This window comes from Molothrus ater, chromosome 5 (genome assembly GCF_012460135.2).
Source record: "Molothrus ater isolate BHLD 08-10-18 breed brown headed cowbird chromosome 5, BPBGC_Mater_1.1, whole genome shotgun sequence".
Lineage (NCBI taxonomy): Eukaryota > Metazoa > Chordata > Aves > Passeriformes > Icteridae > Molothrus > Molothrus ater.
In genome coordinates this window covers 53,125,783-53,149,213 of record NC_050482.2, presented here as the reverse complement: position 1 = coordinate 53,149,213, position 23,431 = coordinate 53,125,783, and the positions used below count along the sequence as shown (strand labels likewise).

At 36.6% G+C, this 23,431-nt stretch overlaps 1 protein-coding gene across 1 annotated transcript in view; it reads left to right on the top strand.

Annotated features, from left to right (window-relative positions):
* The window catches only part of CRY1 (cryptochrome circadian regulator 1), a 39,926-nt gene extending 17,310 nt beyond the window's left edge, over positions 1-22,616 (top strand). The window contains exons 2-14 of the mRNA XM_036400416.2: positions 5,869-5,977; positions 9,335-9,477; positions 10,841-11,025; positions 12,369-12,457; positions 13,041-13,181; positions 13,277-13,588; positions 16,050-16,201; positions 16,298-16,500; positions 17,251-17,352; positions 18,400-18,492; positions 19,683-19,754; positions 19,856-19,963; positions 21,945-22,616. Coding sequence (XP_036256309.1) covers positions 5,869-5,977; positions 9,335-9,477; positions 10,841-11,025; positions 12,369-12,457; positions 13,041-13,181; positions 13,277-13,588; positions 16,050-16,201; positions 16,298-16,500; positions 17,251-17,352; positions 18,400-18,492; positions 19,683-19,754; positions 19,856-19,959 — 1,705 coding nt within the window. The 3' untranslated portion in view covers positions 19,960-19,963; positions 21,945-22,616. The remainder of the gene's footprint in view (positions 1-5,868; positions 5,978-9,334; positions 9,478-10,840; positions 11,026-12,368; positions 12,458-13,040; positions 13,182-13,276; positions 13,589-16,049; positions 16,202-16,297; positions 16,501-17,250; positions 17,353-18,399; positions 18,493-19,682; positions 19,755-19,855; positions 19,964-21,944) is intronic.
* Positions 22,617-23,431: the final 815 nt, after the last annotated feature.

Below are 23,431 nucleotides of genomic sequence, written 5' to 3'. Positions count from 1 at the left end.
TTGATTTGGTATTCACATTGTGATTCCAGTTGAAATTAGTATGAGGCGTATATTTGCCTTATGCTGAAATCTCCTTATAACCTAATCAGGCATATGGCAAAGTATGTGTGAAAGAAAAGTGCTCTTGCTCTCTCTCTGAAGAGAAATAAAGGGTACGTGATTTGTGTGATTAATACATTAGGGTCTAATGCTGTAAATTATACTCTCTGTAATAAAATGTGGTTAATAATAATAAACAGTGTGTAATATTCTTTTTTATTGAATCCAGACAGCTCTACTAAACTCTGAAAGATGAAGGAGGAGTATCTGATAGCATTGTTGGAAAAAACAATTGAAGAGGGTAGTAAAGCTAGCAGATATTAGGCTGCCTAAGATAATTTTGATAGACAAAGTCTGGGTGGCAGTCAAATACCCATAACAACATGAGTTTCTTCTTTGACTGAGCTTTTCTATTGGTGGAAATCAATGGCTTGGTGTGAGGACTAGTGGATAGATAAAAGGTACTTAAAAAGAGAGGTTAAGCACAAGTTTGGATTGGTTGCTGGAAGTTGATCAGTCGTGGGTGAAAAGTATTAAACTTAGGAACAGAACAAGTTTTAGCACTGTTCCTTTACACTCAAATTCTTAAACTTCCTCTCAGAATGAGAAAGGCTAGCTAAATTCCTATATTTTGTGTGTCTGTGCAGTCTAACACTCCTGCTAATGGTCAAATTCAGAATCTGGATTGGTTCAGAAAACTTATTCTTAATGGTTTTAGCCTACTAGCATTTTCAGATGTAAATAGCACCTGCAAGAGAAGTCACTGCATTTTAAGTCCCCTCAGTTCCCACCAGCTGCCTTCATCTTGTACTGGCAAGGATGGTTATATGTGATTGTGGTTTCTGGGTGTTCATTACTCCTAAAAATAACCCCAAACAAGACTTAAGGGTAGCCTTAAATAGTGTGTCTATAGGTATCCTTCTTGCAGGTCTCCTCCCTAAATAAAATTGTTACCTTTCTAACAAGCTGCTCCTGACTTCTTCAGTGTATAGTCTTTAATCATGTTAATAGTGCAGAGCTAGGAACATTGTGTGATGTAGTGCTTGCTTTAGCTTAATTTGTTAATGGTTAACTTGTTAACAATTACTTATTGAAGTTTTTGAATAGTTACTTTGATGGTATCAGTTTCTTTCAGTTGCATGGTAGCTAAAATTATGAGCTATATTATGCAATTATTGCCAGTTTCTGGCAATTAATTTATATTTTAGACCCCAAGCGTACCTTATATGATTGACAGCAAAGAAGGCTTGTGGTGTTTCTTGGAGTCAACTGCTAAGATTTTATGTGCATGTCTTTTAGAGAATGAAGTCTTCAGCAGCTTTCATGAAAGTTCAGAATATCATAATTAGATGTCTCTGGCAAAATGTGTGTAATACTCTCTAAGAATGTGGCTTGCAGACAGGGATGCTTTGCATCAGCATCTTCCCCATGTTAAAATATGTAAGTCTTTTCTGCCTCCCTCTATCGTGTCAGTCATGCATGTACCTCACATTGTTTGCTAGTGTGAAATTATTAGTGAACATTTCCTTCTGGTTTGCCTAAGGGATGTTTGAGATCAGATACAGAAAACTGGGCTGATGCTCTAATCTGTTAAAAATTATCTGGGCATCCTTTTTGTGTGTATTAATAAAGTTTTTAGCTCATATAATTCATTCAAAGTGCAAAAGAAAGTGCTTTCCCATTGACTATTAGGTTAAGGGAAAAAAGTTAGTTTAGATTCAGACTCAGAAACGTGACCTGTTATTGTAGGGGGAGATTTAAATATCTTCTCATTGCCAGAGTCTGGTATGAAGTATAGTAGAGTTTAAGCCTAGTAGCTCTTACTTCATAGCTGCTATGAAGAAACTTTGCCTCTAGAGCTCATTTACTGAAAAGAAATACTTTTTATGTGATGGAGGTTTCATATTCATTTTCAATTCATAGACTAATTTACCATTCCTGTGAAATGAATGTGTTTGTGAGCATTTTGTTGGATCTTTTCAGAGAGGAAGGTCAGGAAATTTTGCATTCAGTTAAAGATGCTGTGCCACTTCTCTTATGTTTTAGGGGTACTAATGATAAAAAGAGGAGGTAAAAACTTTTTTTATGACAAGTAGTTGATTTGATTATTTATGTTTATTGGTATGTTTTTAAAAGTGATTATTTAAGAAGGTTCATATTTAATTGAATAAGGCTCTTTGCAGGGGAGATTGGACTAGATGACCTTCCAAAGTCCCTTCCAACCCAAACTATTTTGTGATTCTATAAATCTGTGTAAAGGCTTTTATGTTAGACAACTTCTATTAAAACTTTAATAAAAAAAATGCCTTTAGATGTAGTATAGCATAAATACAGTGGATGAAAACAAAATAAGTGATTAATTATTTTCATCACATTTTGCTACAACATATTTGGTTTGACTGAAAGAATCAAATATGGTTACTAAATGATATGCTTCTTCTGAGTAACTGTGAGCTGAGTGTGTGTTCTGGAAGTCAAAAGTATTCTTTTGCATTGCTATTACTCTAGATATTGTAAGGTCACTAGAGTTTGATTTGGTCTGTTATTTTTGAACAATGTGCTTTCCGTGAGTCTTGCAACACAAGCTGTGGTTGGGCTGTTTCTAATTTGTTCTAGTTTTTGTTGAGGTAAGGGGGAGTGTGTGTGTCCCCTGGCCACCCTCCTGCTCTCTTCCTAAATATATTTAACAGTTTTGAGTCTACACTGTTATTTTTGTTAAATACCTGAAAGAGTTTTATGGAGATTGAAGTGCTGGAGTGTGGTGAGAGATAAGAGAGATAACAGAGAGGATTTGGGGAACAAACAAATAGAGATTAAACAGTATTAAGGGCAAGTTTAGGGATCTTGGATGCAAATTGGAGACTGGGTCAGTGCATGTTAGCTTCTTGAATAGGATTTTGTTCCAAGCCCGGACTAGAAGTTATATATTGTGATCAGTCAGGTAGGAAAAGAGACTGAGAAAATAGAGAGAACTGAAATGCCAATAGGAAAAAAAAATCAAGTTTCCTGAAAGACAGGAATAGTTATGAATATTTCATGTCACAAGTTTCTTTCCATAACCTTTCCCTCTACTCTGTGAGATGAGTTTAGACAACAAACAAGCAAGCCAGTGTAACAACAAAACTCCAAACAACCAAACCACAAAAAAAAGGGCAACAAAAAGCTCTGACCCCCTGGATTATTCTAAAGGTATCCAGAGCAGTATTGTAGTTTGTCTTCCTAGTGATTTGTGAAGTATATGTGAATACATGCTCCTTGAAAGTGAGATTCACATGGATAAGGTTAATTATCATTCCAGGTTTAAAAAACCATGTGAAAATCAAGCTGTAATTTTCAGAGTCCAAATAAAATTGACTTTGTCCTAGGGACACAGGGCTCAAGTTCTCTCTGATAGAAGCATATGCAACTCTCATCTGATTCTTAAAATAACTCCTGCATAGTTTCTAACTAAATGAGTTTAGAGAAGTTTCTTCTTTTCTAACTACCACACAGTTTTTTTCAAAACAAAACTGAGCAAAGTGAGAAACAATAGGCATTTCTGTTTTGTACCAGTTGTTAAACATCTAAACATGGTTTGCCATGTTTAGCGAAGAAGCCATTGTAATCTTTTATGCTGGCTGCTAAGACGCCTGTTCTTACTCTTTCAGGTCAAGTAAGCCACACATTGTAGGTATTTAATAGCAGCCAGGGGAGGTTTGTCCCAGCCTTTTAGATACTATTTTTGATAAGTTTTTTCCTCATGTAAAGTTGGAAGCAATGTGTGTTAGGTAGGCATCACTTACATATTGCTAAATACTTAGAAAATGGATATTAGCAGGTTTGCAGCAATCATGTATGCTATATCCCTCCTAGAAGGCGCAGCATTTTCATTGTATCTGGTTAGCTTTTAGGATTTGTCTTCAAAATCTAGGGGCGAATGAACTCCTGATTTTAGTAAACCTGGTTGCTCAGTGCCTTTGTCCTCATAACCTGCTGGGCACTTGCAGAGCCGCTCCTGCCCTTCCATGGTAGCTGTGCCCCTTCTCAGCAGGTGCAGTCTCCAGCTGTCCTGGCACTGCTTCTCCTGCCTTGCTCTCAGGCAGTTGCTCCGGAGGTGTTATCGCTGTGGCCTTGAACCTGCACAGTATCATTACAGCAGGGTTTCTCAGGAGTAATGGACTGCAGTGTGGGACAGCCTCTTTCTTTTTCCCCCCTTTGGGTGTAGCTTGTGGTTTATGGCAGGGGATGCAATAATGTGTGAGCACAGAAATTAATGACCAGCAGGCGCTGACTCAGCAGTTGCCCTGATCAGTATGTGCTCTGCTGAATGCTAACAGCACTGTAAGAAGGAATGGCTGAGAGGGATTGAGCAGCTCCTGGTGAAATGTATGTTGTTAGTACAGAATTACAGAATTGTTGGGGTAGGAGGGGACCTCTGGAGATCACCTAGTCCAACTGTCCCTGCTAAAGCAGGTTCATCTGGAGCAGGTTGCCTAGGATCATGTCCAGATGGGCTTTGAATATATCCAGGAAAGAAGACTGCAACCTCTCTCTGGGCAGCCTGTTTCAGTCTTCTGTTACCCACAAAAAAATTTCTCCTTATATTCAGATGCAGTTTCCTGTTTAATTTTGTGCCTGTTGCCCTTTGTCTTATTGCCGAGCATTGCTGAAAAGAATCTGACCCCATCCTCTTGGCACTGCATTTAAGATATCTGTATGAATTGGTAAGATCCTCTCTCAGTAATCTCCTCCAGACTACACAAGACCAACTCTCTTAGTCTTTCCTTGTAAGAAGGGTGCTGCAGTCTCCTTAACATCTTTGTAGCCCTTCTCCAGACCCTCCCCAGTAGTTTCTGGTCTTTCTTGGGCTAGGGAGCCCAGAATTGAACTCAACACTCCAGATGTGGCCTCACCGGGGCAGAGTAAAGGGAGAGGATCACCTCCCCTTAACCTGCTGATTACATGAAAAATATTAGGAGGAGCCACTTGTTAGACTGGAGAGAGTCCAGGGGAAGGGCACTCATCTCGGAACCTCCAGCACTTTTCTTTCCAGCTGGGTGTAAGGTAGATGTCTCTTTTTTTCCTCTTTCCTTTTGTTTTTATTTCTTCCCCAAACCACTTTCACCATTGGAGTTATTATATCTGTGAATAAATTTTTGTGCATGTGAACCTGTCTCAACATTTTTTGTGTGACTACCTGTTTCACTTGAACACTTGCAGGTCTGCAGCACCCCGTTACCCTGTTCTCTCTTTTTTTTTTTTTTTTTTTTTTTTTTTTACCGGATGTGCTAATTTGCTTATTAAATAATTCTGGTGAAGTTACAGCCAAGATGCATATGTTATATAGAGGGCTGTTTCTATAAATGAAGGGCAGAGGGATAGTCATGACTGTGTACTCCTGGTATGCTGTTTTTAGTCACAGTTCAGTGTTGTAAGAAGGGCTTGGGTTAAGTTTAGTAGCAGTGTGCCAACAGCTGATTATCTCTTTGTTCGTTGGGATTTTTTTCTGTAGTGTAGGAGTTTTTCTGTCTTTAGAATAGCAAGAGACTTGTAGTTTTAGTTGAGACTAGAGTATGTTTTAGTCCATTCCAGATCTGAATAACATTGAGGGGAAAACTGAAATGACAATGTGGTTTGGTTTTATGAGTTATGTATTGTGGAAGATATCACATGGTGTCATGCCACTGTAAGTCAGGTGTAATTAGGATGTGAACATGCAGCAACACTAAAATATGTACAAAGTGCTCAAGGTCTGATAATTGTTATTGATTATTCTTCTTAGTTACCTTTTTCTATTGTAAAATTGTCTGGTTTGCCTCAGAAAATAAATGTTTTTCTAAATTCTTGCAGATTCCTGCTTCAGTGTCTTGAGGATCTTGATGCCAATCTGCGGAAACTGAATTCACGTTTGTTTGTTATCCGTGGACAGCCAGCAGATGTTTTCCCCAGGCTTTTTAAGGTAAGTCCCACCTTGCAGTTGTTTTTTCCACAAATATGACCAACAAACTAATTATAGCTAGGAATATTTCTTGTACTGTTTCATTCAGTACAAGAATGTTGTAAGTTATTAATGCAAATACTGGTCTATTCTTTTTCTCATTAAAGTTATTTGTGTTAGTTTTGAATTCTTCCTCTCTAATGTGCATTTCAGCAAATGAACTGAGTTGCTTTTAGACATTACTGGTTTTTGTTTCTTTCTCTCCAGAAACAGAATTGATTCATATATTTTGCTAAGTGTAGGTACTGTATATTACTACATTTTCTTTTACACGTTCCCTTTGTAGTACGGAAATAAAATTTTGTGCACGTGAGTCCATGTTCAAAGCCTGACCTGTAAAAGCAATGTTTTATTTAGGCCAAACATCTGCTGTGATTGCTTTTTGACCATAAAAGGTGATTTAATAAGCTTCTTTCTAGTAGTAAGATTGTTAAAAGCACAGAGTAACTAAAAAGCGTTTTCTAGTCAAAGACATTTAAGGCTCTTGTGGAAAGGGGTCTTACTGAAAGAATTAAAGCTGTGAGTGATTGCTACTGATAGTAATATGTTGTCTATGGATAATAGTGTATTTAAGGTTGCAATACTATATTAGTATTGTAAAAATGAACACTTGGCAAATTGATTTGAAGAGTTTTTTCAGAATGATTGAATTGAGGTGACTGAAACAAGTGAGATTGGGGATGGGGGATGGTAAAAGGAAATATCCATTTTTCCAAAGAGGTTGTATGTTCATTATTTTTATTCCCAGGTTTTCAACACCAACCTGAAAACTCAAACCACATTTCCATCTTCATTATTGTGATTTTGTTGTGAAATGCTAACTGGGTGATACTTCTACTGGTCTTTCCTTGATTTCCCCTCAGTGAAGAATTTCCTGGAGGAGTACTGTGGCATTAGCTGTTGCTTGCAACTCCTCAGATCTTCAAGCTTATTGTATTTGTCGGCCAAACTTAGTTTGGTTTCGTTTAAGTAGGAACAAAGGTCTTCCCATTGTTGTTGCCTTCTGGATTTGAGCAACCTGTGGCAAGTCTTAAATACTTTAATGGCTACTTTGACAGCTCCTGTTTCAGATTTTGCTGCTAGGCTGATCTTTCTATACCTGGCAGCTTTGAATTTCGACATTTTTAGAATATTAATTTTAGTGCTGAGAAGAAAATTAAAATAACTTATAAGATAGCATACAGCAATCAAAAAAGAGCATTCATATCTGTCTGTGTCTTCTGGTTCCTCAAGTTAGTGTCTTTATCATATATTGGTTCACTAAGGGACTTTTCAGGACATCCTCTATGCTCAAACAAGTTACTGAAGCTCTTGAGGATATCTTCACTTTTGAGTGAAGTTGACCTGGAACATGCATCTATGTCTTATAATTATATCTCACAACTTCTTTTGTCAGAGCAGTAGCTGTGCATCAGACACTTGCAGTGCAGTGAAAGGCTTATAACACTGAACAAGGCTTTTCAGATCATCCCTATTAAATGTCTCAAAGGTGAGCAATGATTCTGACCCTGAAGAATGAACACATGTGGAAAAGATAAGTTCAGTTAATTTTGGAAAAATAACTTCAGTGAAGTCATTAACTTAGGGTAGGAGATAGTGGAACTTCCGTAGAACCCTGTCAGGTGTCAGGAGCCCTATCACAGATGCCAGCATCTGTGGATTTCCTAGTAATGAACGTATCACCGCTGTTTCTTGGTAAGGCTTTCCTTTTCACAGTCTGAACAATACCTTCAAAAGGCAGAACACTGATCTATCTTTATCCTTACAAAAGACCTCAAACACCTTTAGGCTCTTTCGTTTCATTTAAGTTTTGGCTTGTTCTTGCCTCATTCTCTTCAATTTGTCCTGTTCTGCTTTCTATCTTTAGCTCTGGGCTTGGCTCAGTAAAGAAAATAGAATTGAAACCATCACTAATTTTTTTAATGCATCAGTGTTGCTAAAACCATTCAGCAGTATGACTGTGTGCAAACTTATCTGTGTCTCTGATTCTTCTAATTGCCTGGCTCATGCTGATGTGATCTGGGTGTATTCACATTACACAGCAGTTGTCTCAGAGTTTCTTGACTTCCCTAGGGACTTGACTCTGTGTCTTGGACACTCTTTTTTATGGACATTGCAAATCGTGAGAGGAAAGAAGGGCTTAGAAAAGTATCTGCTGCAACTCATCACACAGTGGTTTTATGCTATGGAGCATTATGAAATGGGAAGTAAATGTTATGTGATGACGTAGGAAGTTGGACTGTTGGCCTTGAGGACTCAAGGCCTGCTGTGTTAGTCTTGGCAGACTTAATGATGGTGGGATCCCAGCCTTGTTTCAAAGAGCAAGCAAGCACTCCTTGGAATCATCTGTCCTCAGGGCTGGGCTTCATCTAGGAGAGAGCTGGAGTTTGGAAGTGAAATTGCACCCTAGGTGATTAGCACTGAGTGCCCTTGTCTCTGGTGTAAATCCAATTCTCTGAAATACTATGGTGTATTAAATCAAGTCATTAAGATTCTGGGGGTTTAGAAAGGTATTTGACTGGCGTGATGGCTTTCTAGGATCATCTTGTGCATACTTCACCTTTCCAATTTCCTACTGTTGCAGAAGCCTTAGCCATTGTTGATCCCTTTGTTCCCTTCATTTTCCTCACTTGTGACTGTTGACTGTCACTGCCTCACCTGTGACTGTTGACTGTCACTGCATCTGTGACATAAAGAATATTAGACTACAAGGCATAAGGCATTCTCTTTGTAGAAGACAGCCTTTTTTTTTTTTTTTATTTTTAATTGAGAATTTGAAGATTGTCTTGAGTGAGGAGAAAGGGATTTGGAAAAGGTAAAGAAAGTGTTTGGTGATAGGGTGGGGCAATACTGCCAACCCCTCCCTTCAAACTTCAGTTCGGCTGCTAAAGCTGACTGGCATATGTAAAAAGCTTTTGTGTAGAGCAAGGTACTGCTATTGATCCATGTTCAGAAGACAGCCTTTGTCGTCTTCCTCTTCTGTTGAGTCTTTTACGGTATGTGGATCCTAAAGTTGGAGATGAGTTTTCAAAATTTGCATGGAAATTGTTCATTACATGTTGCATTACTGAGCACCCACAGTAATAAGACAGATGGAGGCTTTTTTATACTTGATAGCTACTTAGATGCCAAAAAGTTGGACTTTATTTTTGTTATTCTGGATGCCTAATATATTTTGGATCTTTCTGTATCTCTGATAACTATCCACAGGTAATAGCTGACTTTCCATTCTGCCCCTGTCCTTCCAGTTCTCTTTTCCCTGACCCTCCATCATGCAGCTGAGTTTCTAAAGGACCACACTTCTGGTTTGTGTTGTAGGAATGGAACATTGCAAAACTTTCTATTGAATATGATTCCGAACCATTTGGGAAGGAAAGAGATGCAGCTATCAAGAAGCTGGCTAGTGAAGCTGGAGTAGAGGTCATTGTTCGGATTTCACATACATTGTATGACCTGGACAAGTAAGTTACCATTTTCCTTGGCTTTTAAAAAAGGAGGGAAAAAACCCCTTGGAATTTTATGTAGTATTTATTTATATATTGTGGGCTACTTTCCACACCAAACAGTTCATAGTTAGGAAAACTACAAATTTGTTTTAGGTTTCACTTTTATCCGTCCATAAACTCCAAAAAAAGATGTGTAACTGAATCTGAAATGCAGTTTTAATTTGGAGTTCTTTTGAAAATAATGTTTATGTTAATTAGCTGTCATTTATAATTAAGTTATTCAAACATGTCTGTAGTTTCTCCCAAATAACATCTGGTTTTGTTTAGTTACTTTGTTTGTTTTGTCTTTATTTCACTTTTTGTACACAAGTTATGAGAAAGTCCCTTAAGTTTTTTTAAGGACTGTTTCCTACCAATTATCTATTCAATAAGTAATTGGTGATTTTTTGCTATCCCTGTGTTGCCAGGGATAAAAAGACATTTAATGTCTTTTTATATTTTTCCACAGATCTATTTAATGGATTGGTGTTAATTCCCTATTATAGAAACATTATCCACAAACTAGTTACAAGTATAACTTGTCTTAACATTAGGTGATATATTGTGGTAGCTGCCCATTTTATTCTGTTACAAGCTGATGTATAAGAGACTATTAGACATATAGGAGGGCAATGAAATTGGAAGTATTTTACTTTTTGAAACCAATAGCTGACTTTTTTTAATCCCAAATTGGAAATTCTTTTTTTCCCCCTCCCACCCAAACACCCTGCTAAATAAGCATTTGGTTCCATCTATCACTTTGTAAATTTTTCTTTGAAGTTTTCCTTTTTTCTAAGACTTCAGATATATTTAAAATGGCAATGCAAAACACAAAACTGTGTTTTTTAGACAGTCAGTGTGTTTAAGCTACATGGTAATTTCCCCCCATATTAAGACAGTTTTAATGTTGACTACTGTTCTCAATATCAGAAGGGGAAAGTGAATTTCTTTGAATGTAAATAGCGTGGCCTTGTACGTGACCTGGATACTTCTGCATGTAGCTAGAATCTCTATCTGCTTTACTGATCTGTTCTTTTCTTTGCCTTGAGCTGTCCATGTTCATTATATTCTTGTTCATGAGGGAATTTCTATAACCCAGGAATGAAGAAAATTGACTTGCTTATAAACAGTTAGTTTATATGTCTCCCTAGTGGGGAAGGAAGGATGGTATACTTAAAGTTCTAGCCGACTGGATTACCATGTATATTTGGGATTCTATGTAAGCTGGAGGGAGGTAAGAAGATATTTCTGTGTATGTATAGGTGTGTATATTTTATAAGAAAAACTGTTAAATACTATTGTCTGACATACTTATTTTCTGTTTTTCTTTTTAATATAGAATAATAGAATTAAATGGAGGACAGCCTCCTCTTACTTACAAGCGATTTCAGACCCTAATTAGTAGAATGGAACCCCTGGAGATGCCTGTGGAGACTATAACCCCAGAAGTAATGAAAAAATGTACTACTCCAGTTTCTGATGACCATGATGAGAAATATGGTGTGCCATCACTTGAAGAGCTGGGTATGTTCTGAGATTGCTTTGACATTTTGAAACAAGATGTAAATCTACCATTGAAAGCACAATACTTAAAACAGCAAGTGAGGTCCTGCTACTGGGTAATTGTTAACCTGATGCAATTATGACATACAAAAGGAACAAAAAAAGATAACCAACTCTGTAAATTTTGGTTGGTTTCTGGTAAATGACAGGTTAGGTCAAACTATATTAAGTACTGTTTGGCTTCTTGTAATACAGCATAGCCATTTTCTTGGGTACCAAATAATCATTAAGCTACTAATTAATGCTTAGTTAATGTCTTTAATGCTTCATTTTGTATTAAATAAACTTCATATCTTTGTGCTTCAGGTCATTTATCTGTCATTTAACAAACTATTTTTAAAAAACCTGGCCTCTTTTCTTGATATACTGAAAAAATGTATTAATAAGACAATTAATTACTTTAGAAGGTTCTGCAGGGAAAAAAGTCTTACATTTCTATAAATGTAATTTTAAGGAATAGTATTAGCTGCTGTCTGTGAAGCTTCTTATCTCTTTCCTGTTTTCTCACACATCCCAGAATACAGGCAAAATGTGCTATGCCCTCCAAATTGCTAACAGAAGGGTCTGGACAGGTTTGGTTAACCTGTTACTGCCCTGTCTAGTCCATTCAAACTCTTACAAAACAGACCTTGGTTTTTAAAGCCTTTATAAGAAGCAATGATCTCACTATGCAGTGGTTAAACTATAGGCAGACATGTTCTTCCACACATCTGATGAGCAATCTTGGGGCAGGTGTGAGGATGTGGAAAAAATCTGATTACCTTCTTTTTATCTTTCTTTTGTGGCTCAAGTGCATGTTTATCATCAAATTTACAATCTCTGTTATTTAAATTGAGGTCAGTGATATCCAGGAATGTTCTGAAGATGGCACTCATGCTTTTACCTTGGTGAAAAAGTTTTTAGACATTCTGTAAATGACAAAAGCAATCGTTGCTTCTTAATAGTAATTAAAAAAAAAAAAAGTTATGGTTTTAGGATAATCCTGCATATTGCAGATTTGGAAAATCTGAGGGGTCACTTCGTGTAAAAAACCAAACAAACCAGAAGAATTGGGACTGAAGTAAGACCATTTGTGATGTATATTAATGTAAATATAAAAGGAAAAATTTGAGTTTTGCTGCAAGTTAGAGGTATTGGATGTGCTTCAAGAAGACTTGGTTGCATACTGTTTTAAAACAGACTTTTTCAGGTGTCCAACTTAGGATTTTTCTAAGGATGCAGTAGTCAGGTATCAATATGCTATAATTTTGTTGCCTTACAGTATAAGCAAACAAGCAATTTCCTTTATTCAATTTGTCTTTCAGGTTTTGACACAGATGGTCTGCCTTCTGCAGTATGGCCAGGAGGAGAAACTGAAGCTCTCACACGCTTAGAAAGACATTTAGAACGAAAGGTATGTTTCAGATCACTGCAAGCCTGACATATCTGGGAAACATAGTTACTCTTTGCTGTGAAACCGAAAGGGATTTGGGCAAGTTGTGTTACAGAAAAAATCAAACCCACAAACTTTAAAACTCAAATCCTCAACGATATAAATCAATAGTTTCTTTTTTAAAGATGATAGTAAATGATCTTTGAAATGAATTTTAGAAACAGTCTGTTTTACTCATCTATACTATAAAAAATTAAATTTATTTTGGAAGTGATTTTATTTTTAAAAAACCATACATTTTATAACTTTGAAGGGGAATTTTTCTGACAACTAATGTATTGCTAGTTGTCTAGGTTTCCAGTGTATTTAAAAGAAAGGCACAGATAGCTCTGGAAGACAGTCCATGCCTTCTGCATTGAGTTGAATTACCTTCTAGAGGTTCTGCTGATTCAAAAGGAACACCTGTATATCGTAGGTGACCTGACCATCTGTCCACTGTTTGGAATCAGTTACAGACAGTGTGTGATTTCTCCCTTTCTAACTTGCTATGTAGCCTCTAGTCTGATTTTGCTGTGTGGGTTTTGTTTTGTTTTGTTTTTTTAAGGCTTGGGTAGCCAACTTTGAAAGACCACGAATGAATGCAAATTCCCTTCTGGCAAGCCCTACGGGGCTTAGTCCCTACCTTCGCTTTGGCTGTTTGTCCTGTCGGCTCTTTTATTTCAAGTTAACGGATCTGTACAAAAAGGTAGGACTTCTGTGTAGTTGGATACATGTTGTTAGATACCATGGTTATCACCTACTTCTCCTAATAAAATGTTTTTCTTTAATGGTGATCTTCAGGTAAAAAAGAACAGCTCCCCTCCCCTCTCCCTCTATGGCCAGCTGTTATGGCGTGAATTTTTCTACACAGCGGCAACTAACAATCCACGGTTTGATAAAATGGAGGGGAATCCTATCTGTGTTCAAATTCCATGGGATAAGAATCCTGAGGCTTTGGCCAAATGGGCAGAAGGCAGGACAGGTTTTCCTTGGATTGATGCGATTATGACACAACTTCGTCAGGAAGGTTGGATTCACCATTTAGCCCGGCATGCTGTAGCGTGCTTTTTGACTCGAGGTGACCTCTGGATCAGCTGGGAAGAAGGAATGAAGGTATTGTTTCTTCCTGAATTTCTTAAAGTGCCTGTAAAGTTTCAGGTGGTCATTCTAGAATTGTTACTGTGTGGTGTAAGTTGAATTTTAAACCTTAAACTGTGGGCAAAACTAAATCAGTTCTGATAAACCAGGTGTGCTGAAATTTTGCCTCTTGAATGTCTCCTTTTATTAGAATGTTAGGTTTCTTGCAGTCAGAATAGGTCTAAAGTTCTTTCAAATTTCAGATTTCTTCCTAAATCTTGACAAACAATTACAATAATAATATTGTAATTTAATTTTTTCCCCAATCATTCTGTGTGTAAACAATTTCTGTTCATATCTTGCATCTGCTTCCCTGCAAAGGGTGAGTACTATGGGAATAAAAGAGAGAAAACTAAAAACTGAGAATGTCCTTTCAGCAATTTTTGTCACTTTGCTCAGTGTTAGAACTGTGAGTAAAGGCAACAAGATTTAGCTGAAGGCTCAATGCAGTTAATTTTATGCAAGTATAAGATGCTGAAGTTCAAATCTAAGATGTCAGGTTTTTGAAGAAAATAAGGGAATAATTTATTCTCACTAATGAAGCGTTTGAATAATTTTTAGTTTTTTAGAAGCATAGCATAACTTTTACTGAGCAATAATAATCTATGAAAAATTGAGAATCAGACAGTTTTATTTTTGAAATCTAAAAAATTTAATTGCCATGAGGATTGCCATATTTCTATATGTATATAATCATATGAAATTTTCTTCTTTAACAAATCAGTTGTATGCGAACACCTTTCAAAAATTTTTGGTTACTTCTGCAGTTCACAAATGCAGACATTGAAGATGCAGATACATAGCTAACTCAGTATGTTCCAGATAAATTACTCTGTAAATTACAGATACATGGTAGCTTGTTCTTACTTTTGCAATAATACAGATATATATGAAGGCCCCAGACTTGTGCAGTGGAAAGATGTTCAACTCAAGTTTCCATAGCTAGCAAAAGTTAATCTGGCATTCCCTGTGGTGTTAGTTCCGAAGTCTTACTACATGGCAGCATCTAGTGGAACAATTGTGTGCTAACACACTTCTAAATGTCTAAAGATCTTGTTGCATTATGAGTCACCATCTATTTCAAATGGTTTTTTGTAAGCATTTTAAGATAAATCCTATTTTTTCAAAAGACTTTTTTCCCAAGTAGTTGCAGATGTTTAGCAAAAAATACTTTTGTAACACTTACTCATTGTGTACTGTAGAATTAATACCTTATTGAGTATGTGGAGAAAGAGATTGAGAGATCATTATTTAATAGTATTACCTTATTTAGACTTTGTATAGGAATAATACTTATTGAAGTTAGGTGGCAGTACTATGATATTGAGTTTTTAGTGCCTTAGAATGAAGGAAGATGGTTGATTGGGAATTTATGCAAGTTTGAGAGGAAAATCAGAACTTGCAAAAATATGTATTAAATAAGTATCTGTTCTTAAAACTACTTCTAGGTACACTCTTTTTTAAAAAGCCCTTTGAGCATTGTCCTTCACAGAATGAGGCTTTGCTCTGTTTTTTGTCAGCCTACATTGCTAGTGATCTGACTCAGCAGATAAACTTCCTTTTATACAAGTTAGTACTGTCTGTGTTGAAGATGAAAAGGCAATCACTGCTGGAAATTTGAATGTTTCACAGCTGCTGAGCTCCAGATTGAAAGTAAAACCCTCATAAATCTTCAACTTGCTCATGTTTTGGGGTGGTTTTTTGTTTTTTTTTTTTGGTTGGTTGGTTGGTTTTTGTTTGTTTGGTTTGTTTTGGGTTTTTTTTTAATATATAATAGGGGTTGCAAGTTAGAATCAAAGTGTTTGGAAGATTTTTTTTTTTGGTCTTCAGACCAGAATTCATTATCTGTCACACCATCCTTCAGTGTTCTTGGTGGTTCATAATGCCTCCAGAAATTTGAGTGTGTTCTCAAAACTGTGACTTGCTAGATTAACTTCAAGAACACAACTTCAGCATGTTTGGGATGCCCTGAAACTCTTGAATTCTACTCTTGGGATTCCTCACATAGTGTAAGGTGCTGTGCAAGTTGAGGTATTCAGACCAGCAATTTGAGTTCAAAATGTACTTTGTATGTTCCCTGTTTTCTGGAAGTTTGCAAAGCTTACTGAACTGTGATGTGATGAAGCCAATTCTTCTGAAAACAGCCAATGCCACTTGGAAGCCATGAGGCTCCAGCCATCCTTTGGGGATTTATTTTTCAAGAAGAATACGTAGCTTGCTGAGATGTTTACAAGTTTGAATACAGGATAAAAGTCTGGTTATGAATTTTTTCTTTTTTGAGTTTGGCATTAAGGCATCTGCAATTGCATACTGAGCATTTTGTGAATGTTGCTAGGTAAGAAAGAGCTTCAATCAGAAACTCAGGAACTAATCCTGAAAAGTAGGTGTTTTGAAGGTGTGCCATGCCCAGACTAACTTGTTGCACTAATTTCTTAAGGTCTTTGAAGAGCTGTTACTTGATGCAGATTGGAGTGTGAATGCTGGAAGCTGGATGTGGCTATCCTGTAGTTCATTCTTTCAACAGTTTTTTCACTGCTACTGCCCAGTGGGATTTGGCAGAAGAACTGACCCAAATGGGGATTATATCAGGTAAATCACAATCCAGAAATTGCTGTGGGTGTTGCTTAAACTATTGAGCAGCTTTATACTTAACAAGACCTTTTTACCCTTTTGTTATTTTTTAAGACGTTATTTGCCGGTACTTAGAGGTTTCCCTGCAAAATACATCTATGATCCTTGGAATGCCCCAGAGAGCATCCAGAAGGCTGCAAAATGTATTATAGGAGTAAATTATCCCAAACCAATGGTAAACCATGCAGAGGCAAGCCGTCTGAATATTGAGAGGATGAAACAGATCTACCAGCAGCTTTCACGATACAGAGGACTGGGTATGATTATAGATTATTTGCTTTATTTATTTATATAAAACTTCTCTCACCTTCTAGCAATTAATAATTTAGTCTCATAGCAGTGAGAATCAGGTCTAAGCTCAGGGTGGTGACCCAGGTTTGTATCCAAGTAAATATTATGTGTATCTGAGAAAGGAAAGAGTTTGAGGGGAGTGCCTCTCCAAATATTGCTTAGATTTTTTCTCTCTGAGTCTTTGGAAGAGTTTTTATTAAACTGGGCCTTTTGTGGATTCTGATAAATTCTGGTACAGTTAAGTTTTAGTACCAGTGATGGGTAATTTAGTGTGGTTCGTAACTTCAGCAAAACTGTATTTGCATATGCAAATGCTGTTGCAGAAGTAGGCACCAATCCAGCCACTAGTGGATTTTTCCCCTTTGCTCTGACAGTTAAACCAGGTGCACTGTACTGCTCAGGAAGGTGTGAGCAGTCAGTATGTTCAGATACTGGGTATTGAATCAGGATATGTTGCACTTAAACCCAGCATATTGGATATGTGTGACTAAGGAATATTGGAAAAGTTATGCAGAATATAATGTAGAAAAAATTAAGTAAATGTGAACTAAAATTGTTTGGCAAGAAATAGAAGCAGGCAAGACAGAGAGGTCTTAAAAGTAAACCACTCAAGGTGAGGGTGGAGAATTGGCTATCACAAGGAAAACAGAATGTTGCACTTGACTTATTTTTTTTCTCTAGCTATCTTTCTCTATATATTTTGTCTTGGTTTTTAGGTCTTCTTGCAACTGTGCCTTCTAATCCAAACGGAAATGGAAATGGTGGCCTAATGGGCTATTCACCAGGAGAAAGCATTTCTGGTTGTGGTAGTACCGGAGGTCAGTCAAATTCTTTCAATACATAGAATTATTGAGACTGAACTACATGAACTTCTTTTATAATGCCCTTGCCTTTTTGTATTATAAGAAAGAACTGCTTTCATAAGACAATTCTGAGTGCAAGTCACAAATGTTTTCAAATTTATTCACTGCTTGATAGTATTTGTATATACCATCTTTAAATTATTTTTTAAATCTCGAATATTTTTCACCTGTGTTTTTCCCCCTCCAAAAAATGCTTTTTAACTAGTATCAAACAATTTGATTTCAAAAGCATTTGAATATCATTTTGTCCTAGAAATGTATAAGCATCCTGATATTTATAATGAGTGACTTGTGAACTTTCAAGTGAGAATTATTAACTTGTAAAGCTTTTTAATGCTGGCATTAGATTGCTTACTGGAATTTATTTATTTCTATCAAATTTATTTATTTATTTTATTTATTTCTACTAAGAAAAAATAAGAACAGTATTAAGATTGTATTAACCCATGGTGTATCTTAAATACTATATACACCTTAGACTCTTCAATGTAAAAGGATACAGCAGAACTGGAAATGTACTGGTTTTATATTCTTCATAGGCTTTGGTCAAGGTTAGAAGCAGATTGTGAAGGAAGATGGATCTTATTATTCTTAACCAGTATAGTTCTCTTAAAGATTTAAAATACAAACTCCTTAAAGTAGGATGCTTGAGCTTTTATTTCTTATAAGTTTAGGACATGTATAAGAAAAGAGAGGTTTATTTTTAAAAAATTAACATTATGTGCACTCTTTTCTCTTTAAAATGCATTCATATATAGATGTACTTATACTTTTCACATCAGAAATTTATTCCTTTTGTAGGAGGTTCAGTGAATTTGGAAAGACAAAAACCTTTAGAGCTTTGGACCTGTAATGAGGGGGTTTGGAAAAAAAAAATTTAAAACCCACAAAAAAAAAAAAAAAGCTTATGTCTCGGAGAGGGGGGTAAACTCCCCACATTTTAAATCCCAAAGCTGGAGTTTTACCTTCTGTTATGTTTAAGTCTTCTCCCTGCCTCTCCAGGAGCTCAGCTTGGAACTGGTGATGGCCATTCTGTTGTTCAGTCATGTGCCCTGGGAGACTCTCATACAGGAACAAGTGGAATTCAGCAGCAAGGTATTATGGCAGTGCCTGTCTGTAGAGGATCTCCAAATCCTTGCAACTATGGAAAACCAGACAAAACATCAAAGTAGCATGGATAGATTTTGGGTGACAGCTGCTGTCAACAACATGAACTGACCTTGTTTCTGTTCTTGAAACATAGAAATTATTTCTTAGAGTGAACTTGCTTGTCCTGTCATTTTTATCTCTTAAAGTGCTTATCTAGGGCAGTATTTGTATGTTTTGAGTGGGAGGGATCACAAATGTGACTAAAAATAAATAAATAAACATTATCCTAGGCTACTTTAAAAGAAACTGAAAACCAGAAGTTCACCTTGTGTATTGGATATCAAAATCTGTATGTTATCTCTTCCCTGATTTCACTACGATTCTTTCCATATATAATTAATTTCCGCAGTTTTGTGTGGATAGTCTCTTATTGTGGAAGCAAATTTTTCTTTAACTATACAGATCCTTAAGCTGTGATTTGTGATAGATCCAAGTTGCAATGAAATTTAACCCAACTGTTTGTTTCTTTGCAGTCTTAACAGAGGTGGTGTGTTTACTGATCAGAAAAGGCTGTAATCTGTCTTTTGTTTAAGCACCCAGAACGTAACTGGAACACCGCAACTGTTCAGAACAAGAAACCTTGCAACTGCTTCTGCTGATTGCACTATTCACGCAGAACACTCAGTTTCAAGGTTGCCAGTAGATAGTTTACATGGATCAGAAGAAAGTTCTAATCTTTCTTTTAACTTACGTGCTTTTTTTGTTTTTCCATAATTAAGTTATGCCAGGGATTCATTCGCGTTGCTATAACAAAATAATAAAAAGGACTTGGCAGAAGTAAAATTTTAATTTAAAATTTAATTTAAAATTTTAAATTTATAACAACTTATAATTAAAGTGTTTGGGTATACAAGCATTCTGCTTGTTGCAAATATAATGCATAAATATGTAGGCACTAAATGTTCACTCTGCAGATATAAGTGCATATATGTTTAACTGCTATAGACTACCATGAGGCTTATTTTTCTTTTGCATAAGAACTCTTCTGCATTCAGGATAGATTCTGGCAGGATTTTTCTTGATGATGGAAAATAAATCAATTGGCTCCTTTTTGTTGTTGTACAGAACATAATTTTACACTTGCTTGCAGCTCTAAATTTTGTGTAGTATAATAAATATCTACTGTATCTGAACAGGTTACTGTCAAGCAAGTAGTATCTTACACTATGCTCATGGAGACAATCAGCAATCACACTTATTGCAAGCAGGTAATTTAAACAATAATGAAAAGAAAAAAACCCCAAATCTTTTCTTGGATATATAAGGGTGCAATAGACTCTTAATGTAAACACTGATTTTAAATTATCAGGAAGAACCGCCCTTGGTACTGGCATTAGTGCAGGGAAACGCCCAAATCCAGAAGAAGAAACTCAGAGCGTTGGACCAAAAGTCCAGCGACAGAGCACAAATTAAACTGGTAAGATCTGAGACAACTTCAAGTTATCGAAGTTCTGTACAAATTTTGTGTCTGTGATAACATTCATGTCACTGCAATGCAAAGGATCCTCAGCTATTGCTGTGGATATTTCTTTCCTGGGGACTGTACAAACAGACAGTATGAAATTCTGGCTGGAAGAGTTTTTGAAGTATGAGATAGGAAGTAGTTGCAAAAATAGAGCCAGACTGAAGATTATCAGACACAGATTCAGGTGATAATGAAAGGAAAATGGATAAACTGTGGTTTTAATACATTAGCAGAGCTACTTAAGTAGCTTGTTACTCTCTGTTCCCACATCTCACCTTCAGCTGTTCCAGTAGCATTGTTTATATGAATGTATGGTGACCTGAATCAGGAGACTAAGACAATTTAAAAGTAAGAGCTCAGGGCCTGGATTAGTTTAGATATCTAAGTGGACTAAGCAGTACGTGTTTTAGAGAGATACTGCCAAAACCTGCAAAATGCTGATGTGGTTCTTGAGTGTGAAGATGAAGGGACAAATAAGATTTGAAGACATGAGCCTTTGTCATTGGTCTGTAATTGAAGCAGGTCACTCAGAGTGCCCAAGTTTGTCAAGCTGTGGTGAAAAAGACTTGAATTTGGAGAAGGTATTTTAGATGGACACACGCAAACAGGTGTGAAAATTTGGAGAGAGAAGCAGAAAACTGGAGAAGGAGTTTTGTATGTGTAAAATCATCAACATAGAGAAGATAAGTCAATTGTGGTTTTTAGATAAAGTTGGGAACAGGGTAGAGGAAAGAGAAGGCCAAAATTGTTATACCTCTTCCCCCAGTAAGCTTGATTTGAAAAGAACAAGGAAGATGACCTGAAAAGAATTAAGACTAAATTAAATCAAAGAGTAAGTGCTAAGGAGGGAAGCCAAATAATGGAGGACTGTCTGAAATAAGAGGGGACAGGACAGGATTTCAAGATTGGGAGTGTGGCTGCAAAGGTTAAAAGTGATTGAGATGTTTAAAAAAGTGGAGCATTGGTCAATTATGAAATTTGAAGAATAAGTAAGAATAGCACAACAAGCGAGATAAAAGCACATGGAGAGACGTTGCTGGAACTGGAAAACAGGGATTCCATACAACAAGTGTAGGAGATACATTCATCATCTCTAGAGATAAAAAGGGAAATTCAGTCTACTTCATTTGGTTTTGATAGCAAGATCTAATTTTGCTTGTTCTACAGTGGCAGCACTTTGTCGAAGTTACTGCAGTGCATTTGGAACAATTGTGTCATACTGATTTGATTCAGTGCAGAACCATAGCATTGTTTCCATAATGCTGTCAATTGAGGAAGGGAGCTGAGACCTTAGTGAGTGATCCGTCTGCTATTTTCTCCCACACTGGAAGCCCTATAAACTGCTTCTGTGTGCTCAAACTGATTTTTGTTACTTGGATGGGCCTGAGTGGAACATAATTCCAACAGAGTCTGTGTTTCAGTAGCTGTCTAATCCTTAGTATGTGTAGATTCATTCAGCATCCATGTTTTGTATTGCAGAATTCCTTAGGTGCTCGTGTCTGTGTAGAAGAAGTACCTGCAGAGCGAACGTCTGGTTCCTGTCTAAGTTCTTTTTCAATTGAGAGACAGGTTGGAGGGGTTTTTAGTTTGGCAGAGAAGATTATTTGGTTAGGGGTGTTCAAAGCATGCTGCAAAAGCATTGTAGTCAATACAAACATCAGCCAAGATTACACTCTAAAACACTGCTGGCAAAAGGTTGTGCACTTCTGAATAGCACTCAAGTACAGAGGCTTTTGTTCGGTTTCTCTTATTTTGTTTCCTCTCATGTTAGCCTCTAAGGTGAGAAATAAGAATTCTGAGTATTTGGGCCAATACAGATTGGGACAGGGCTTCGTGCATTGAGAAGGGGGGAAACAATATAGGTACCTTGAATTCTGTCTTCAAAGACTCACATCAAACTGCTTAAGAATTTTTTTTTCTTTCTTTCTTGCAGCTTGATTGGAAGAGAAGTTTGCCACTCAAAGAACACATGGGACAAAATTCCTGCTACTCTGTATTGGAGCTAAAGTGTTGTGAGAGTTCATGTTCTAAAAGTACATACTTTTTCATAAATTATTTTCAATTGTTCTCAGTTGTTGTAAACAAGTCCAATTTTTGGAATGCATTATTTCTAACTGGCATTTCTATGGTTTTTAACTTTTTAATGACTCTTTCACAAAGGGCAAATTGAGTTTTGTATATAAAGTATTTGGTGAAGAATTTGCTAACTTATTGTAAATATAAATATTCATGATTAGTGATAGACCCATCAATATATTTTTGATAATCTTTCATGTATATGGTAGTAGGAAAAGCTATAGTGCTGTTCTGAAAAACAGATTAAAATAGAAAGTTTGGAAGTTTTTAAATCATTTTTATTTTTAGATTCCATACTTGAGCTCTGTATGATCAATTTCATACTTTCATAATGTAAGTGCTTAGGACTGTGTTTAATCAAATACAGTAGAGTTGTAACCGTAATTAATCACATTTGTATATAAAACACATGCCAATTTTAGTCGAGTTGTAAAATTTTCATGTATATGTCCAGTCCTTGTATTTCTCAGTTGCCTTGTTCAGTAATGACATACCTTGTTAATAAAAGAAAATTGTATATATAGATACATATGTTTGTCTTTTGTGTCGTCTATTGCTCCTGCTTGTATTTCCAAACAGGACCATTTCAGGAAAGGAGATAAATACTCTTTTTAGACTTAATCTGGAAGTCTCAAACAATTAACTATATTGCCTTTTCCTTTGAAGTTTCATGATACTGAAGCAAAACAATATTCAAATTATCCAGGGCTTTTTCTCAAAATTGGATGTATGTATCATCACCATTAATTTTTTTTTTACCAATGTACTTAATAAGTATTTCTTCACAATCTAGGTGTTTGGGTTGGTTTTTTTTCCTGCTGTAATTGCAATTTGCTTGATAACTGCAAAGTCTGTCCTGCAATGCATTAATTTGCTGCTTTTTGAGGATGTTGATTTCAGACTTGCTTAAATGCTCAGTCAATACTGTGTCAAATTTTTAGAGAAGTTGTATTGAAGTGTTTTCTCAGAGCATTAAGATCTCTGAAGAAGCAATATGAATTTGCATATGACTAGGTCAGTTTCCTACTTGAATGGGAGCCCAAATTAAAATCCTAGAATATCCTGAGTTGGAAGGGACCCAGAAGGATCCTGAATCTGACTTCTGGCCTTGCACAGCACCATCCCCAAGACTCTCAGGCACCATGTACCTGAGAGTGTTGTCCAAATGCTTCTTGAACTCTGTCAGGTATGGTGCTGTGACCACTCCTCTGAAGAGACTGTTCCAGTGCCCAGCCATCCTCTGGAGAAGAACCTTTTCCTAATGTCCAACCTAAACCTCTCCTGACACGAGTTAAGGCCAGTACCCCAGGTTCTGTCACTGGTCACCACAGAGATCACTGTCTG